The sequence below is a fragment of the Megalops cyprinoides genome, chromosome 11, assembly GCF_013368585.1.
Source record: "Megalops cyprinoides isolate fMegCyp1 chromosome 11, fMegCyp1.pri, whole genome shotgun sequence".
Classification (NCBI taxonomy): domain Eukaryota; kingdom Metazoa; phylum Chordata; class Actinopteri; order Elopiformes; family Megalopidae; genus Megalops; species Megalops cyprinoides.
This window is the reverse complement of record NC_050593.1, coordinates 2,159,169-2,180,206: the sequence shown is the minus strand read 5'-3', so window position 1 is coordinate 2,180,206 and position 21,038 is coordinate 2,159,169. Positions and strand designations below refer to the sequence as shown.

Genomic DNA, 21,038 nt, shown 5'->3' with positions numbered 1-21,038 from the left:
CCTACAACCTTCTGATTGACATCTCTGGGAGATAGGAACAGGATGTCGCCCTGGAGTAGCTGGAGTCAGAGACAAGCTCTGTGTCACAGCTGCAACTACTTCCTTCTCCCCTGAATTAAGGAAGACAGCCCAGGGAACCCCACCTCATGCTGAAATATTGAAGGCAAAGGTTTTAAAAATGGGTAACAGCAGCATTAATGTTCTGAAGAAGTCAAAGAATAGTGCTGAGAAATGGCCTGAATCATGCTTTATAGAACATGAGACAGTTCACTGGAAAATGTCTGGGGGGAAAAAAATAATTAAATAAAGAGTCAAAAAGGAGTAGTATTCTTAATGTGAGGGTGGATTTTTTGAAAAAAAAAAAAAAAAGAATATTTTTGAAAATGAAGATATTTCACAAAGTGTTAGTAACAGGTAATGCAGAACCATGCTGATATAAGGCTCTGCTGTGGCTGCTATGAATTTCTCCTCTCAGACAGAGTGGAGTACTGAATACACAGTGAAAAGGGACAAAGATCTCTTTCAGCAAAATACATCTGGCGAGAACAGTCCCTCCACCACCCCCTTCTTCCAGACAGTCTCATTTGGAGCCATAATGTCTTGTTTTTCCACAGACTTTGAAAAGCCTAATCGCACACCACTGGATGGCATATTAACTGGGGCAGCTTTTACAAAGAACAGCACAAGAAGAAAAAAATCTTTGACCGAAACCAACTTTAGAGCCATAATTAAATGCAATTTCTCTGGCTTTAAGAGCTCTGGTTATTATAACCTGCATTAAGCTCTTTATCACTAAATACAGAAACATTTTCAGGTGTCAGTTCATTCTTTTCCAAAGGTCTTGACTTGGTGTGAGGTCAGTCATCTTCCATTGTTTTCTGTAAATCCTAATCTCTTCTTATCCTTCAGGATATTTTTTTCCAATTAGGCACTGAGGGCAATCCTATAGGAATCACATCTGTCCAAGAGCAGTTGATACTAAATTAACTCTTATAAGGAGGTGATTCTTAAAAGCGAAGCTCTAAAAGGCTGAACATGTATTTGAGTGTGTTCCTGTGTACAGTTGGAGAGCATAGGCAACTGCATATGTGGAATTGATTGTGACCAAATGCAAAATTGTCTCATTTTATCAACCTATGCAGCAGCTTCAGAATCCAGCTATTAATAATTGCATTTCTTCTCTGCGAGTTGGAATTTTTTTGTTTTGTTTCAGCTGAACAGGCATAGGGCATAAATATTCATATGAGAGTCAGTCTTCCTTAAACTCCAGAAAACTCAAGCAACTGCCTTGGGGAAATGAGAAATGTCTGTTTAATTTGTTGTTGCATGTGGCATCAACTGTGATAGCTGGAGGTTAGACGTCCAGTAAAAATAGGAAAATAATTACAAGGGAAAACAAAAGGCTGAGTGTTGTTGAATGACAGGCAGCTTGAATCATGCAGGCTCGGCTTTGTGTTTTCAGTTTCCCAGAGGAAACTGGCAAACTATTTTATATCAGACAATAGCTGGTAGTTTCAGGCGGAATGTCAACATGGCCGTGGAGCCCCTTGTGTCGCATAGTAAGTCAAATTTGCGGCTGATATTTTGGAACAGAAACAAGGCTCAAAAGTTAATGTGCAGTTATCTGAGATAACTTTTGTGGGGAAAATATATTTGAAGAAAAATTGTGGAAACTTCACTATTGTTTGTGAATTGTTATCTAAAATCTACTTCCTCTCCCCTTTATTCTCTGTCTTCTCCTCTACCTCATTTTGCATCTTCTCTCTCTACTCTTCTCTCTTGTTACTTCCTTCTCTCTTTGTCTTTGTCCTTCTCTTTCTCCATTTCTCCATTATATATTCTCCATTCCTGCCTCTTTCTCTCTCTGAATCTCTCCCTTTCTCCATCCCTGCCTCCTCTTTCTCCATCTCTACATCCCTGTATCTCTCTCTCTCCAGCCCTCTCCCTGTGAGTGGTGTCGCTGTGAGCCCAATAATGAGGTGCACTGTGTGGTGGCGGACTGTGCTGTTCCTGAATGTGTCAACCCCGTCTACGAGCCTGAGCAGTGCTGCCCCATCTGTAAACATGGTAAGGCCACTTCCTGTGTAGAACTAAGCAGTAGGTCTAAGAGTACTTCCTGTCCCACAGCATTGCAAGGACCTGTGAGTTGTGAGCACTTCCTGTTCTGGACCCTGAGGACTTGCCAGGTAAAAGCACTTGTGTGGGTTTATTTGCTCATATCTTTTTTCTGTCTGTTGACACATAGCTGAAAATGTTAAGGACAGCTTTGGTGAAAGACATTGGCACAGTTGCCTGTAGGCCAAAGAAAGAATTAACTTAGGGCTGCAACCAGTGCCCTGTTGCCCTGGAGGGCTAACCACCAAGCTGGATCATTTTTAAGGATGTTCTTGTTTGCCTGCCGAGGATAACCAAACAAAAACTGAAAACTGCACCCAAAGAAAAAAATTGTTGTTGACGGAGTGCCATCACTACGGCTGAGTATGCGCTCTGACTGCCATACCAACGAGCCTGGCTCTTTGGTGTCGAGGTCAAAGTCGCATGGTTGGTACCCCGTAGACCCAGGTTTGAGGCTGGGTGGGGTGACTGCTCTCGCCCTTCGCTACAAATGGTGTTAGAAGTGGGGTGGCTTGCCATGAGGCCATCGGAGGCGTGTTCGGTGTGTGAGCCGTATGAGGGACCCCCAGGTTTGGTTGACCCTGGTGTGTGAGGGACCCCAGAGATGGGTGAAGCACTGGTGAGTGGGGCACCCTGGGATGGGAGAAGTATGGCAGGAGAATGCATGAGGGACACCATGGTGCGTGAAGTGCATGGGCGCACTTCCCAAAGGTGAGGGCAGTGTGACGGAGTGCCGTCACTACGGTTGAGTATGCGCTCTGACTGCAATACCAACGAGCCTGGCTCTTTGGTGTCGCGGTCAAAGTGGCATGGTTGGTACCCCGTAGACCTGGGTTCGAGGCCATGTGGGGTGACTGCTCTCACCCTTCACTACATTTCCCATTAGTCAGATAAAGACATATTGGCTAACCATTTACTTTTTTTGACTGGAAATGAGCATGCTAAACTGCCTCTATCTGCACGCTTGGAGAGTGACACCTCAACCTCCATACACACACATCATTACTGGGGTCTTTTAACTATGCAGGGGCTCCTTTCAGTTGAAAAATGTGAAACACAAATTTTCCTTCGGGTTGGATCAGTACTGGTTGAATCAAATACCAGGTTTGCTGACACAGTGCAAGGTTTCACTGTTTTTCTGTTGCAGTGGGGTTTGATGGATTATGTAATTAAGTAAATTCATTAGGAATGCATTTTCCAAAAGACAAACTGGCTCATGGCACATGGTGAGACATGATACTGATTCAGTGGTTTTCTGTTTAGGAGGTTTACATGGAATGATTGCCTTTATTAGATACAAGGTTAAAAAGGGACCCTGCAAAGCATTAATTATCTGTTTTTTTTCAGGGAAACAATGATCCATTCATGCACATGCATTTATCAGGGTAATTCAGTTATGGAGATGACTCAATGGGACAACAGCAGTATTCTGCTTAGGGTTCAAACCCACAACGTTCTGCTAACAAAACTATGTCCTCGATTACTCTGCCACACTGCCACATAACATGCTGTCCAAGAGACAACCCAGCTCCAAGACAAACAATTCTACCCTATAACTAGTAAAGTGCATTTCCTGAAGAAAATGCAGAGTTTCATTGCGACTCGGCAGCGAAAACATGCTAACGTATATGAGACGATTGCTAGGATGTGGCTAAGTGGTTGCTAGGGAGTTGCTAGGTGGTTGCTCTAATGTCGCTAAGTGGTTTCTAGGTTGTTGCTAGGTGGTTGCTTGGCTGTTGCTAGGTGGTTGCCAGGGTGTTTCTAGGTGGTTGCTAGGGCATAGTTAGATGGGTACTAAGATACTGTATGTGAGGTGGTTGCTAGGGCATTGTTGGGTGGTTGCTAGGGTGTTGCTAAATGGTTGCTAGGAGGTTTCTATGATGTTGTTAAGTGGTTGCTAGGGTAAACAATATGGTTGCTGGGGCATTCCTAGGGAGTTGCTGGGTGGTTGCCAGGGTAAACAATATGGTTCCTAGGGACACACCCACCTTTGTTGAGTGTTGGGTCACTTGGCCCAAAGCAGCATATCAGGTCCCGTGGCTATTGGTCAAATGGTGACTGAGTGGTAAGACTTTGAAAAATGAACTGAAGTGAATGGGAGGATGGAGGGATGAATAAAAGAGTAAAAGACGAATGCAGGTCAGTATGGCTTTCAATGAGTGTTGGGTGATTTGACCTGAGACAGCATATGTGGTAAGGTGGCTGTCGGGCCAAAGGTGACCGACCAGTAAGACCTTAAAAATGAACTGAAGTCAATGGGAGGATGGAAGGATGAGTGAACGACAAAAAGATGAGTGCTGGTCAGTATGGGTTTCAATGAGTGTTAGGTAGCATGACCTGAGCCAGCATATGAGGTACTGTGACCATAGGCTGAAAGGTGACCACACAGTAAGACTTTGAAAAATGAACTGAAGTGAATGGGAGGATGGAGGGATGAGTAAACAAGTAAAAAACTTGAAAAAAATGATAAAAAGACGAGTGTGGGTCAAGACGGTCTTGGATGAGTGTTGGGTGATTTGTTCCAGGTGATTTGTTCCGATTTGTTGTGAGGTATGGTGGCTACGGGGTGAAAAGTGACCGAGTGGGAAGGCCATGAAGTGTGAGGGGGGTGATTTTGAAAATGAATGGGAGTCTAGGGAAAAAGGGATGAAAAAAATGTCGAAAACCAGAGAACGAGTGCGGGTACTGCTTAGCTGTATACAAGCACACCGATCTGGGTCAGATTGGATGGGTTACAGTTGGTTTGGGGTGGATATCTTGAAAACTGTGGGAGGAGGAGCGGTATAAAATTTGGTGGAAGAAGAAGAATAAAACTATCAGACAATAGTGTGCTTGTGATGCTTCGCATTGCAATCACACTAATAAAACTATCGGATGACAATAGTGCGTTTGTGATGCTTCGCATTGCAATCACACTAATAAAACTATCGGATGACAATAGTGCGTTTGCTTTGCCAACTCACTAATAAATGGGCATGTGAAATCAATGGAAACAAATCAGGGCAACACATGAGATCAATGAGAGCCAGAGCCTCATCAAGTAAACTCACCGTTGAGTTTGTTTAATTGGCTGCAGTGAAAAAGGGACTGCCTCTGAGGTGACACCAAAGCATACACAAGAGGCCACGTTTCAGCACGGACAGGGGATCATGGCTGTCAGATCATCTTTATTAGTATCCAGCTATCCATCTGTCTATTTGTTTATCTATTCATCTCTATTCTATGCCTAAGTGTCATTTGTCTATCTGTTTGTTTTGTCTGTTCATTGGGTTGTTTGTCAGATGTTTTCCAGGCTCATTTAAACTTTAGATCATTACAGAATTCAAATAACCTAGCAAATAACCGGGCTGAAGGCATAAGTCTGAATTCAATCAACATTTGTCTTTAACTTTTACTCACAGTTAAACACAACTGTTACTTCTGTTCTTCACTAACATCAACAACATCAACAAAATTAATGATTGTCTTTGTTTTGAAAGAAATACAAATATTGCATTTATTTGTTTGTCAAAGATACAGGCAAAGCTGGTTGAAATCAGGCCCTACATTTCATGGACTATGTTTCAGAGCACAGAGTGGTATTTTGTATTTCTCTCAGAAAAGATTGATCAAGTTCTCAGTTGACTTTAAGGGTGACCTCGCATTTAAGAATCTCTGGATTTAAAGTGTGCTTAAAGGGGATTTTTAGCTGCAGACCTTAACTGACACAGCAGAGCTCAAGTAATTTTGAAGCAATTCCTCAAATTCCATGTACCGCGAAGCTAAAAGACTCCAGCTTCATGCATTATGTATCAGGACAAAGCTAGCAATTTTGAGTGATATATACTGTACTTCACATTACAGCAAACACATTCATGATATACACCAATGTAAAAACTTCAACTGCTTTTGAAACTCACTTAAATTACATGTTTCCATATCAGCCATGGATGGCCTCCATGCAGGGAAAACACTGCAAAAATAAAATGTTGCGTGAATGTTGCCTGAGTGTGCATTCTTCTCATTCAGTTCAAGGTGACTTATATAAGCTAGGTTCTATCAACTGATTTTCCCCCTTTTATAGAATCTAGGTGGTTTTTAAGTAGTAATATCAACAAGGTCAAACTAGTGGGTATTCCACAACAGTAGTTCAATTGCTCCTGAATGAACAAAGTTTTGTTTTACATTTCCTGTCTTTCTGCTCCTGTGGCATTTTCTGTCAACAGTAGACATCTGGCCATGTTTGTCATCCTATCAAAAGGGAGAGATTGCCAAACCTTGTGTAGAGGCATTGACTGACAGGTAATGACAAGCTGCTTTACAGTGCAAAGTTACAGTATTTCAGTTAGCAGCTATTAAAGACTATTGCTGTCAGGACAGAAAAAAGGTGTACAGCCAAAGAAACTCTAACAGCTGACTCCAATTTTATTACATTATTAATTTGCTTAGCTAGATACCCTTACCCCGGGTGACTTACAGAGCTTACATTTTTATATTCATTTAACAATTGAGACAGGTTGATATCTACTGAAGATATTGAAGTATCGTCCTCAAAGGAACAGCAGCAGAGCCTCATCTGGGGATTAAACCTTAGACCTTTGTATTACTGTGTACCATTAGCCAGTGGTGAAAATAAAAGCAACATATGTGTAAGTGTTATACGATACATGATGACAACTCAGTTTTATCAGAAAGAATATAACTCAGTATTAGCCAAGAAAAAAAAACATCAACTTTTCAGCAGCCCTGTGCCTGCATCATTGGTTATTTATAACAGTACTACTTGCTCTGAAAGTTCACACATAAAAGTGACAGCAGTTATAAACAACTGGCCTTCTTCAAAACATAAAGTTGAATACTGTTTAACATAAGCAAAGATTACCTGTTCCAAGAGATATTTAAAAATAACAGGCAGGTATTAGGTGTCAGTCAGAATGTGTGTTGTCTGTCTGTCTCAAACATCCAACCAAAAACTGTTTCTGGGTTCCATGAGGAAAATGGGCAATATTTCTTCAAGACACCCCCCAGAAGCATGTTTCAAAGTGGTGAGGTTGTTTGGGTTGGGAATAAAAGATTCACTGTTGCTTTGAATTCACAGACACTTTTTGTTATCACTAACCCTTCCCTCCCTGACCAGTCTCCAGATTTCAGGGCTCTATGTTATGCAGAGAGAATTCACCATGCTATAAACACCCAGCTGTGCTGAGGACTTTGCCATTCGCTGCTGTAAATCTTTGATCTTTTCCATGTGTTGTGGACCATTAGAAAGGAGAACTGGACAGCTCTTCATGAGGTCTCCCCCTGGTACTGTACTTAATGGGGCTTTGTTTTGCTGGGCTGTCAAGAGCCTGTCCATGCCATGACATCACCAAAACAACGTGGCCCAGCAAAGGAGCGTTCCACCCTCAAGAGTGACCCTAGGGGGCACTGTTACACCCCCTGTGTGTGTTTGATGCATCCATAGAAATGTTGCAGATGTTCCACCCAACCTCCAGCTTGCCCTCTCCCTCCGATTCTTCAAACAAGAGGGTCAATATTTGTTTTGCTTTTTTCTATGCTGCACATCCCATTTTCACTTATGTTGGCGTTTTGCAATGGCCCCATTCTGTCCCCTCTGGGGACGTCAAGCACCCCAAGCATTAGATTGTACTGACTAAAGCAGTTCTTCCTGTCAAGGAATATGCTTTCTGCACTACTGTCAAGACTCAGCATTCCTGCATCTCCTCCAGCCTGTCTGTAGGGGTGTTGACACGAAAGGTGAAGTTTGCTGTGAGCTCTGGACTGCTGGGAGGGGAGGTAGTTAACATTGTCCATATTTTGACATTTCCAAGCAGGAGCTTCGCTATCTACTTTGTACTATACTGCAGTAGACATTAACGTTCCAACAACATTCCCATTCCCATCACCCTAAATGATACTTCCTAATTCCCTGCACTGCTGCCAGTATCCCTTTTCAGGGATGTCCTCATGTTATCATGTTATGTTAGACCACAAAGGGTTTGTGTTAGGGAATGAGTTAGGGAATTTGGGGATCGCTATAGCGATGCAAAAACAACCCTGAAAGAGTATCTTTGTGTTTGTTTTGACCTCAAACTCCCTCAGGTATTTCAAACCACCCTCTCCAAAAGACCTGCAGGTTTTTATCCTATCCTTCCTTCTCTCTCTTTCTCTCTCTCTCTCTCTCTCTCTCTATATATATATATATATATATATATATATATATATATATATATATTTTTTTTAATATGAGAGATTTCATAGCTTTGATGTCTACTATTATTCTAAAATGTAGAAAATAGTAAAAATAAAGAAATAAAGACATGACCACACTTTTGACTGGTACTGTATATGTAACAAATTCAGACATTTGAGTATAGTTTGTGTAACCAATTTAACATTGGTTGTCTGTGAATTCCTGATTTAAGCACTAAATGACGTGTATAATCAGGTTGTTAATGGAAGTTATTACTATTTTCTTATTTAGAAGTGGAAAGTAACATTTAGGACCAGTCAAAAGTTTGTACACACCTTTCTTTCTTTATTTTTACTATTTTCCAAATGCTAGAATAATAGTAAAGACATCAAAAGGCATTACGCAGTGACCAAATAGTGTTAAACAAAGGAAAACTATCTTATATTTTAGATTAGTCAAAGTAGCCATTTTTTAATTAAAATTTTTGTTGGAAAGAAATGCATATACGGCCAACTCTAGAATTACTAACCCTTCATGAAAATGAGCTAAAATTAATATATAAAAAGAACCACACATGCAATGAATGATATTTTGGGCTTAAACAAATGGGTAAACCTCATGCTTTTGTTTTCAAACAGATGTATGGAACAAAAAGTTTTCCTTTAGTAACACACATTTTCATGAAAATGCAGATTCCAAATATATTGGCACCCCAATTTTCAGTATTTGGTGGAGCCTCCCCTGGCGAGAATGACAGCACTCAGCCCCTTTCTGTAGTGTTTAACAAGGTTGGAGAACACTTGTGGAGGGATCTTGGACCACTCTTCCATGCAGATTATTTCCAACTCATTGGGAGTCTTGGGTTTTCTCTTGTGAACTGCCATCTTCAATTGAGACCACAGATTTTCAATTGGGTGCAAGGCTGGAGACTGAGAGGGCCATTGCAAAACTTTGATTTTGTGTTGCTGCAACAATTTCTTTGTCGATTTTGATGTGTGCTTTGGTTTTGGTTGGAAAACCCAGCCATGGCCCAGTTTCAGCCTTGTGGCAGAGGCAACCAGATTTTGGGCTAAAATGTCCTGGTATTGAATGGAATTAATTATGCCACTGACCTTAACAAGAGCCCCTGAACCACTGGCAGCAAAAAAGCCCCAAAGCATCAAAGAGCCACCACCATATTTCACCGTGGGTATGAGGTGCCGTTCTTTGTATGCAGTCCACTTTTTTCACCAAACATGACGATGGTGCGTGTGGCCAAAAACCTCAATTTTTGTCTCATCTGACCACAACACATGATTCCAGTTGTAACTCCAGTGTTGCTTGGCAAAGTTCAGACACTGGGATTTGTGTCTTATTCACAGGAAGGGCTTCTTTCGTGGAACTCGTCCAAAAAGCTTCTGGTCATGGAGGTGGTGTCTCACTGTTGATTTTGAAACGGTGAAACCCCAAGATTCAGTTAAACTTTGCAGTTGTGAAACTGTGATCTTTGGGCTCCTCTTTGCCTCTCTTAGCATCCTCCTCACTGTGTGTGGGGACAATATGCAGATGCATCCCCTTCCTGGCAAATTTTCAACAGTTCCATGCTTTTCATACTTCTTTACTATGGCCCTGATTGTGCTTACTGGTAATTTTAACTGAATACCTATTTTTTGTAGCCATTCCTATTTTTTGTAGCCATTCCCCAATCTATGCAGCTCAACAGCTTTTTTTCTCATTTGAGTTGTTTGGTTGAGTTGAGTTTGGTTTTACCCATGTTTTAACCGTCATGTCTATTCACGTATCGCTATGTCTATTCACGTATCGCTATGTCTATTCACATTCGTCATGTCTTTTCACATATACCCGATGGGAGCTACTATCCTTTAGAGACAATTTGATGTCAGTCTTGGAGTCATATACTTTATCAATGTTACCTGCGGAAATACTGGCCATAAACAATACACCTGGCTACCCAACCTCCTGGAGGCATAAACTGGGTAGGAGAAGGCAGCGTGCCGGTGTTCTCTCCAGGTTGAGGAGGCGCCCGTACCGGCCACTACTACACTACACTGCTACTGTCTAATGTCAGATCCCTCAGAAATAAAATAGACAAACTCCTCTTTTTAATCCAAACCAACAAGGACTACCAGGACTACTCAGCCATCTGTCTGACCAAGACTCGGTTGGACCACACTGTGCCAGATCAAGCGGTAACCCCACCTGGATTTTCACTCCACCGTGCTGACAGGTCAGTCAAACTATCCATGAAACCAAAGGTGGTGGTATTTGTTTTATGGTTAATCAGCGCTGGTGTACCAATACTACAATGCTAAATAACTCCTGCTCCCCCCACCTAGAATACATCAGTGTTAAATGCAGACCATCTTACCTTCTCAGAAAGTTTACCTCGGTTGTTATGGTTGGTGTTTACAGCTAATGCAAACATAGCAATCATGGAATTAGCCACCTACATCTCCTCTGTGGCAAACTCACACCCGGATGCGGCAGTCATTGTGCTTGGCAACTTTAACAACACCAATCTGTCTTCTGAACTCCCCAACTATAAACAACAGGTGTCATGCCCCCGCAGAGGATCTAACACACTCGACCACCACTATGTTACAATTAGCGAAGCATATCATTTGTTCCTGAGGGCTCCGCTAGGAAAGTCCAACCATGCCATGCTGCTCCTCATTCTGAAGTACAGACAGAGACTTAAGTCCACCGATTCAACATCCAAATCCATCAAGTCCTGGACTTCTGAAGCCATTGAAACTCTGAGAGGCTATTTTGAGTGCACTGATTCGGACATATTCAGTGCAGGTGCTGAGAGCCTTGATGGACTCACAGACACCATGACGTCATACATCAATTTTTGCGTGGAACTTTGCATCCCGACTAAAACAGTGAAACCCCACAGCAATAATAAACCCTTGGTTCACCAAAGACATCCAACTTCTACGTAAGAAAAAGAACTCTGCTTTCATCAGCGGAGACAGGGAACAATACAGTATTGCTAAATATGAGCTAAGGTCTGCAATCAGGAAAGCCAAGTCAAACTATGCCATAAAATTGGAACAACAGATTGCATCAAATGACACAAGAACTATCTGGAAAAAACTAAAGGAGATGACCAATTACAAAAAAAGTCCCTCCCCAACACCTGATATCGATACTGACCTCCCAGACAAACTCAATGAGTTTTACGGGAGGTTTGAACAGTCTCCAGTCCCACCTTACTCTCCCCCCATCCCCCCTCCACCTCCTCCATTCTACATTCAGGAGGAGGAGGTGAGGGCCACGTTCAGGAAAATGAACAAGAGGAAAGCAGCAGGCCCGGACAGGATCAGTCCAGCTGTACTCAACCACTGTGCAGCTCAACTGGCCCCAATATTTACTAACATTTTCAACACCTCCCTCCGCCAGTGTACAGTTCCACAGTGCTTCAAGGACTCAACCATAATCCCTCTGCCAAAATCAACCAAGATCTCCTGCCTCAATGATTTCAGACCAATTGTCCTTACAGCTGTGGTCATGAAGTCATTTGAGCGCATCATCCTCTGCTATCTGAAATCCAACACCATCTCTCTGATGGATAATTACCAGTTATTGGGCCTACAGGTCTGTTGAGGATGCTGTTAATTTAGCCCTCCACCACATACTACAACACCTAGAGTCACCCAACACCTATGCCCACATCCTAATCCTACGACTTCAGCTCGGCTTTCAATACAATAAACCCGGTCAATTTCTTCAATAAACTAGTGGACATGAACATTGACCCCTGCATATGCTACTGGGTTCGGAGCGTCCTGTGGAGAAGACAACAGAGGGTTAAGATAAATAGCCTTGTATCTCGCCCTCTGTCCCTCAGCACAGGCGCCCCCCTGGGCTGTGTCCTCTCACCCTGGCTCTTCTCCCTTTACACAAACCACTTGATATCCCACCACAGCTCAGTCACCATTCTAAAATATACAGACGACACAACTATAATTGGACTTATAACCAACAACAACGAAGATTGATACCGTGAGCAGGTAGCCCAAGCAGTCACTTGGTGCCTTGATAACAACCTCCAGCTCAACACATCTAAAACATAAGAACTCATTATGGATTTCAGGCACAGCCCCCTCCCCAAAACCCCCATATACATTTCAGTAGAACCCATAACCATAACCGACTCATTCAAATTTCTTGGCACCCACATCAGCAACACACTCAGATGGAACATCAGTACTGACCACATTATCAAAAAGGCCTAGCAGAGACTGTTTTTGCTAAGACAGCTCAAAAAATTCAAAGTAAACCGAAGCCTCCTCCTTCAGTTCTATACAGCCATCATTGAGAGCATACTTGCCTCATCTGTAACAGTTTGGTACGGCAGCTTGGACGGTCACACACACAGAAAACTGCAGCGCACAGTCGACAAGTCATCCAAGATTATTGGCACCCCCCTCCCATCAGTTGAATCACTATATCACAAACGAACAATCAAAAGAGTAAAAAAATAATCTCTGACCCCTCTCATCCTGCTCACCACCTCTTCCAGCTGATGCCCTCTAGGAGGCGCTATAGGTCTCTGCCCGCCAAAACATCTCATTTTAAAAATATTTTTTTTCCCTTCTACAATAAGGACTTTGAATACCTCTGTCTAACCCTGAAAGAGGTACCCGCACTTAAATATCCTATGCCAATCTTGTAAATATTGTCTGTGTATCTTGTCTTGTGGTATCTGTGAATTCTCCTATGTCAATCTTGTAAATAGTGCTTGTGAATATTGTCTGTGAAATTTGCCATGTAGCATCTGTGAACACTGTCTGCTATGCTAGTCATTGTCTAATGTTTAATGTGGTGTTGAATGTCTTATGTGATGTTATTATCTGCCTATGTTTGATGTTACTGACACTACTGAAATTGAGCTTATCCTTCATGCTGTACTGAAAGCAAATTCTGCCGACCTCAGTCGTGTGGTCATTAAAGATCTGATTCTGATTCTGATGTTGATGGATGACAAAAGGAATTTACCTGTGTGTTACCTCATATTTATACCCCAGTGAAACAGGAAATGGTCATAGACAACAGTAAAGTTCCTAGACACTAAAAGCAATATCAAGAGCAAGCAATATCAACATTTTTTCCCCCCAAAGACGCAAATTCCTTTGGTTTTATTTGTAGTATTCTTCAAGGGTGCCAATAATTTTGCCACATACATTTTTGACAGAATAAACTATTCCAAACAACAAAACAACACTTTTGCAGGAATTATTTTTATTAAATGAATAGTTAGCAATTTCTCCAAACATTTGAGGAAAATTAGAATCATTATATGTATTATCTATATTATATTAATGTTTTGCTCATATTCTTGTGCCAACATTTCTGGAGTTGACTCTATAGACATCAATTTCACTGTTTATATTTGAAGTGTTTCCCTGCTAAATTTCATGCATTTAAGCATGAGTCTTTGCTTTAGATAAAAATGTTTCCCATTCCCCTCTTTATCAGGTGTGTCATTCATATATATATATATATCATACTGTAGAGCATTTATGAGGTCAGGCACTGATGTTGGACGAGAAGGCCTGGCTCGCAATCTCCGTTCCAGTTCATCCCAAAGGTGTTTGATGAGGTTGAGGTCAGGGCTCTGTGCGGACCAGTCAAGTTCTTCCACACCGAACTCATCAAACCATGTCTTTATAGTCCTTGCTTTGTGCACTGGGGTACAGTCATGTTGGAATAGAAAAGAGCCTTCCCCAAACTGTTGCCACAAAGTTGGAAGCATAGCATTGTCCAAAATGTCTTGAAGCAGGTATGCTGAAGCATTAAGATTGCCCTTCACTGGAGATAAGGGGCCTAGCCCAAACCCTGAAAAACAGCCCCATACCATTATCCCTCCTCCACCAAACTTCACAGTTGGCACAATGCAGTCAGGCAGGTAACGTTCTCCCAGCATCCACCAAACCCAGACTCGTCCATCTGACTGCCAAACAGTGAAGCGTGATTCGTCACTCCACAGAACATGTTTCCGCTGCTCCACAGTCCAGTGTCGGTGTGCTTTACACCACTCCATCCGACGCTTGGCATTGGGCTTGGTGATGTGAGGCTTGCATGCAGCTGCTCGGCCATGGAAACCCATTCCATGAAGCTCCCGCTGCACAGTTTTTGTCCTTACATTAATGCCAGTGGAAGTTCGGAACTCTTCAGCTATGGAATCAGCAGAGCGTTGGCGACTTTTACGCACCATGCGCCTTAGCAGTTGTTGACCCTGCTCTGTGATTTTACGTGGTCTTCCGCTTCGTGGCTGAGTTGCTTTTGTTCCTAAACGCTTCCACTTTCTAATAATATCATTTACAGTTGACCGTGGAATATCCAGCACAGATGAAATTTCACGAACTGTCTTATTGCAAAGGTGGCATCCTATCACAGTACCACGCTTGAAGTCACTGAGCTCTTCAGAACGACCCATTTTGTATCACAAATGTTTGCAAATGAAGACTGCATGGCTAGGTGCATGATTTTATACACCTGTGGCAATGGGTCTGATTGAAACACCTGGATTCAATAATTAACAGGTGTGGCCAAATACTTTTGTCCATATATATATATATATATATATATATATATATATGTAGGTGTGTATATAGTATATTCTGTAAGGAGAGCTCAACTCTCTTTCTTTCCAATCTCTCCTCCAGGCCCAAACTGTTTTGCTGGTACGACCATCATTCCAGCAGGTATAGAGGTGAAGGTGGACGGCTGCACTATCTGCCACTGTCACACAGGGGATTGGTGGAAGCCTGCACAGTGCCTGCGGCGGGAGTGCCTCAACGGCCAGACTTCACCATAGAAGCCACCCTCCCCTGCCCCTTCCTGGATGGGGGTGGAGCTACAATGTGGGCTGGGCTAAAAGCTGCTCACTGGGCATGGTGGACTGACTTGAGAGCAACTTTTTGGACGCCTGATGGAAGGTGCTGTGGTTGGCTGAAATATTTGTGTGCAAAACCTCCAGCATTGCTTCACCCTTGTGGAGCAAGCTGCACCCACAGAGATGATTTCAGAATTTATTTCAAATTTATGACGGTTGTTATTATTATATATTTTATACCACTTGATAATGCCACTTACACAAGCATGTGATGTGTTGGTCAGATAACTTTCACCACCATACACTGACACTGTTTCAGAAAAAAAGGAGCATCTTCCATCTGCCCAGACTGTGACCATGAAGTGTGTGATAAAGACAGTAGAAAATTGTACAAAGCAACAAGGCAAGAGAAGATGTCAGTGGAATTATGGGAGGTGAAAACCTGTAAGCACACAAATCTAACATGGAAACGTGGCCTTTTTGTGCATGTCTGGAGATGAACCTGGGAAGAAATTTTCAGTCACAAAATCAAGTCATGGAAGCATTATGCTTTCTGGCAAATTAGCAACAGGCTAATGCAGTAAGCATAGCACAATGCCAACATCAATGACAAGATCTGTCAGAGGGGTTCTGCTGTGTCCCACCCAACAGGGCCAATGTCCAAAGTCACATGCTACATTGAGAGGTCTGAGCCAGTTTATGCTTTTTGACATCCCCCTTTACCACACTTGCAGTATGGCTTCAGAGCTCATTCTGTCCACCAGGGACAGTACAAACTCATGGGGTAGTAACAGGGCAACACTGTTGACACAGGCCAGAAAACTGGACAAAGCAGCATGACCTCTTGATCATTGCTCTGAAATAATGTTAAGCAGAGAACAGGAGAAATAAAGTTAGGGAATGAGGAAGGGAGAGATTAAAGCAGAGATTTATGAGTGTTGGAAACAGAATGCAGACAAGGAGGAGTAACAGAAAATTAAAGGAAAGTCCAAGAAAATTACAATGGGAAAGGCAGTGGGGGGACTGGCATCTGAGGGCTAAGCCATAGTGTTGAGGCTAATAAAGGGATTTTATCTCTACTAAGCTGCAGACGTACCTCGATCTGAAAGAGAGGAGGACATCTTGTCTCTGGAGTATTATGTGAGAGAAACTGGCATGACCATTCAAATGTGTCTGGCAATTTACGTATCCAAAGAACATTCTATTTAAGTCAAATATCCTAAAAAAATTCACAGCTGCCAATATAGCAAATGTTGCCATTTGTTTTCATTACCTTTAATTTTTCTTCTCAGGCCCTTCAAATATTTCACAATAAGCTAATAGTTGGAACTCATTAACTAAGCAATTTGTAAGTCAAAATCAGCCAGCATTCATCTTAATAGGCCTTTTTTCCTGGTAGATTAGCATTCTCGGCTTACAGTGGTTTAGCCATAAAGTCGGGTTACACCAGGAAGAGGTCTTTTGCACAAAGAAAGAAAATCTCCAGTGATCCAAGATTTAAAAGCTTTCTAAAACTTGAATCTGTCACGGAGACTTTTGAGGGGGTTTTCTTTTAGGCTAGCTCATTTGTACTGCTTGCCCTGGCAATTGTGCTTTTACTAAAATTATTATACATTATTTAACCAGTAAGCCATTATCTGCCATTACTCGAGTTCTGAATCTTTCCCTTTCTGTGCTCTAATTTATATACAGCTGATTTTCATCTCTGTCACTGTCTACATGGTCTACACAGTTTTTTTTTCATCCTTTTAGAAAAGGCCCTATTCTACGTATATGCTGGTACTATGTCCATCAGTTCAAATCAAGCAGGCACACAACAATCACCCTACCCTCCCCCACCCCAACACAAACAGACACACCCCCATGTTTTTTGTTAAAATAACAAATTGCGGCAGTTGGCTCAGGTCTAAAATCTGCTTGGCTCCTATTATTAATCAAGAGTAGTTTTATCTCAGAGAAAATTTTCAGTAGTTATATTGCAGTATACTATTGTCATTTATCAGACACTTCTCCAGAGCAGTTTACAATTTTATCTATTTATATAGCTGAATTTGAACTGAGGCAATTATGGGTTAAGTCCAAGGGTACAACAGTAGTGCCCCAGCAGTGAATCAAACCAGCATCCACTTTTTGGTTATGAGCCCTGTTCCTTACCACTATACCGCATTGCTGCCCTAACCTTTATCCTGTTCCTCCAATTGTGATGGACAGACCGAGCTTTTGACTCTAAACTTTCAATCCTTAGGAATGAGACAGATTCATTCCAGTGGCCAAGCCTTGATAAGGATGGGAGGATGTCCCATGTCTGTCTCCCATTCCCAGGCCTTCCTTGTTGTTCCCTGAAGGTTTATTGCATCTCCCAGAGATATCACTCATCTATTCATTCAGATAGGGAAATACTCTGTTATATAGCCTTGTCTCTTTAAGAGAGTAAAGGGCATGCATCACAGGCTGAGAGGTTAGTTTCTGCTCAGAGTTAGATGGCACTTTATATAAGGCATGAGCCATAACTGATCCCACATCTGAGACATCTCCAATTCTATACTTATTAGGGTGATCACTTCTGCTCTCTTTGGATTGCAGTTGTCAAGAGTGCAATTAACCCTCAAGGCTTCAGTGGAGATCATTGATCACCCAAAGGCAGTGTGTCATTTTATGGTTGGTAGTGATAAGCTGTGATAATTCATACTTCAGCACTTTTGAGTTTCTGCAGGGGAATATGTGCCACAGGCCATTCAAATAATTAACTTATTAACACCTGGCAAGCCCCCAGAAATCAATCCAATTATAAAATGATCAGTCTGGTTTCAGTAATTCCACAGCTCCCTGGGACAAGACAGTCCACATTAATTTACATTCACATTTCATTGCTGTTAGTAGCAGCACCTCTGCCACTGAGTGTGACAAAACTGATCCCTCTCATCAACAGTTTACAGCAAGAGTCAAGGGGAGTTTTTAGCACTACTGGCTGAAAGGGAATTCGTGTTTTCTCCACTGCCTTAAAGACGATTTCTTTACTTCAGAATAGATCACTACGTTAAGAATGGCACCAGGGTGCAAGCTCAACCACATGACACTGGTATTACACAATACTGAAAGAGGGATCTTCTTGTCTTTATTAATGGGATATCAATCAACATCTTTTTTCAAAGATGGGAGGTGGGGGGATTGTACTGTCAACACCTATTTTGCGTCATAGAAAGTGAGAAGGAAACTGAATCTCTGATCATCATACTTTAAGCCTCTTCATAGTCAAAGGCTGCGTGTCTAAGAAACAGCCTTTGTCCGACACTTGTTCATGTCATTGAGGCTTCACACCTGTGGTTAGTTTGGTTAGTCCTGCACTGGTCACACTTCCTGCCTGGAGTTTCCCTCCCAGCGGTCCCTTCCTTGATCTGCCACACAGATGTGATGTTGTGCAAAATAATCCAAGTTTAAAGCAAGGCCCAATCTCTACAGACTCACCCACAAATACAAAAACACACATACTACTTCTCCCCTCCCAACACACACACAAACAAACAATCCACTCGTTGTTTTGTAAACTGAACTACCACTGTCTTCACTTGACACAACTTACTGTAGCTGGAAGCTATGAACGATTGTTATTTTTTAAAATAATACTGTTATTGAGAAAGTGTGCCTATAAACTGACATCACTGTATCAAATACACAGAGAGAAAAAATACTGTTAAACAATCAACTTTTATTATTCAAGGGTATCAGAGGTCGTTTCTGGAACATTGACACGTTCTTACTATTATGGTTGCATATTTATATACATATCATATTCACACTCAAAGAATATATCAAAAAGTATATAAAAATTCAAACCCAAGGAACGTATTTTGCTGGATTTGACAAACATTACCCAGCAGTTGTTGACTGTTACAGGCTGTTGACAGGGAGACTGATAAACTGTCTGTATGTGAAACCTAATTCTTTCCCCTTACTTTCTCATAGAATGACCTTAATTGCCCTTTAAAAATAATCAATATGTACAGCCTGTAAATATCTAATTGTGTGCATTTCCAAAAGGAAAATGTGGAAAAATATGTATTATTTATTAAGACAAAAATTATTTTGTTTAAACAGACTGAAAAGTGTTATTCAGTAAAACAGTGGCAGTTTCATTTTTTGCATTGGACAAGTTAGGGTCTGTCGATGTTTAGCGTGTTTTTAAGACACATTCCACCCCATTTCAAAGTCACCTGCTGACTGTGCTTATGAAAAAATAATCTGCATTTCAATGACATAGCACTGAGTGCATGTCAGACACCAGCCTCTGTTCTAATTGTGGCCAGTATTAAAGTTGACATCATGTTCAAAGTTCTCTTAAGATCATGCCACCAAAAATAATTTATTTTTGCAGCATATCGTGCCACAATGTTGTACCACCTTACTACCATAATTTGAAAAGGTTCCATAAACATTGCCTATCACTGCCCAATGTGATACAGCCACATCCCCTAGCCAAACTGAGTACTAGGTATCCAATTGTACCTGGAGCTATCGGCTTTCAACCCCACCTTACCTACATTTGGATGTAAATGGAAATGCCCTTAATATTAATAGCAAGACCATGCTTACATGTACCTTGGCTTGGGTCAATGAAACCTGGCCATCCAACACCACTCCTATTTGAGAACACACTGACCTTGTAGCCCACACAAATCATCACAACTGACAGCTACCACTGTGCATCCATAGCTGACTCAACACAAGCAAACAGCATGTTGTTCACAGGTTTAGGACAGCAAGACACCATTATTTGATCATTGCTCAAATAATGCTATCAGCATCCTGACAACTCAAGACTAAATGCAATTAACCAAGCTGAGCACCGAACACCAAAATATTGACCCACAAGCCAAAAGTGCCAATGTATTATTACTTTTTTATCCTGATTTCTTCTCCAACAATACCTAGCCAAAAACAATATAAGTTTCTGCAAGCGCGCCAAGTACCTTCAGGAATCAGCCCAAGGACTATAAGAATGTCTGATGTTTGAAGCAGCTTCAAGGACAGAGAGAAAGTGTGAGAGAAGGAAAGGAAGAGGAAGAGAAATTGGCCTCTGTTTCTCTCCTCCACACACTGCTTTTGTTTACCCGCCAATTAATCTTGACTCGTGAATCCTGTGCGCACCACTAATTCCCTTCCCCCTCCTTCCTGGATGTTGAGAAGCAATTTAAAGAGGCGCATAGCCATCAATAGGAATTAGTAGCATCCCTGACTAATCCCATTGAGAGTGGCACCCTGGGACAGGGCCAAAGAAAACCTCCAGGACACCAAGCCAGAAATCTGGAGAGCTTTTCATTTTCTTCAAAATAATAATATAAAACATTGTTTTATTCTTCCGACATACTCAGCTCAGTGCTCAGAGTATTAATTAACTCCCTTTCTTTTATCTGTTTCATCGAACCCAGAGGCAAGGGCATTTTTGCTGGGTCTCATGATTGGTGCAAACCTATGGTCCTGGCCTAAACAAGGCTGATTTTGAGTTTTATTCCACTTTCTTTTAACATTTGATAAAGACAACAAAATTTGCCTTCATTCAGGACAAAGTATTCTAAAGAGAGAAAAAACTGTATTTGTGCATTCTGAAACAGATTTGCTAACAGCAACACCCAATCAGATGATTTGTCTTTTTTAGGTTTCAAATAGTGCAAATCCAAGACAGAAGCCATGTACAAAGGCTAAGCTCTCGGTGAACAATGTTCAAAGTATCAATAAAGACATCTCTAAGGCTTTCCAGAACTCTCTGAAATGCTAAAAGGATCTCTCAGGAGAATTGCCTAGAATTGTGGCCACCACCAAAAGGAATAATTAGAAGATGAAAAGAAACACAAGCAGTTTATGCTGACATTCATGACAAGATCCTTACAACCTTTTTACAAAAGAATGCTC

At 41.7% G+C, this 21,038-nt stretch overlaps 1 protein-coding gene across 1 annotated transcript in view; it reads left to right on the top strand.

The window, feature by feature from the left end:
* Positions 1–15,113, top strand: part of LOC118785793 (von Willebrand factor C domain-containing protein 2-like) — a 44,367-nt gene extending 29,254 nt beyond the window's left edge. Inside the window, exons 2-3 of the mRNA XM_036540730.1 lie at positions 1,938–2,067; positions 14,962–15,113. Of these exons, the coding sequence (XP_036396623.1) occupies positions 1,938–2,067; positions 14,962–15,113 (282 nt within the window). The remainder of the gene's footprint in view (positions 1–1,937; positions 2,068–14,961) is intronic.
* Positions 15,114–21,038: the final 5,925 nt, after the last annotated feature.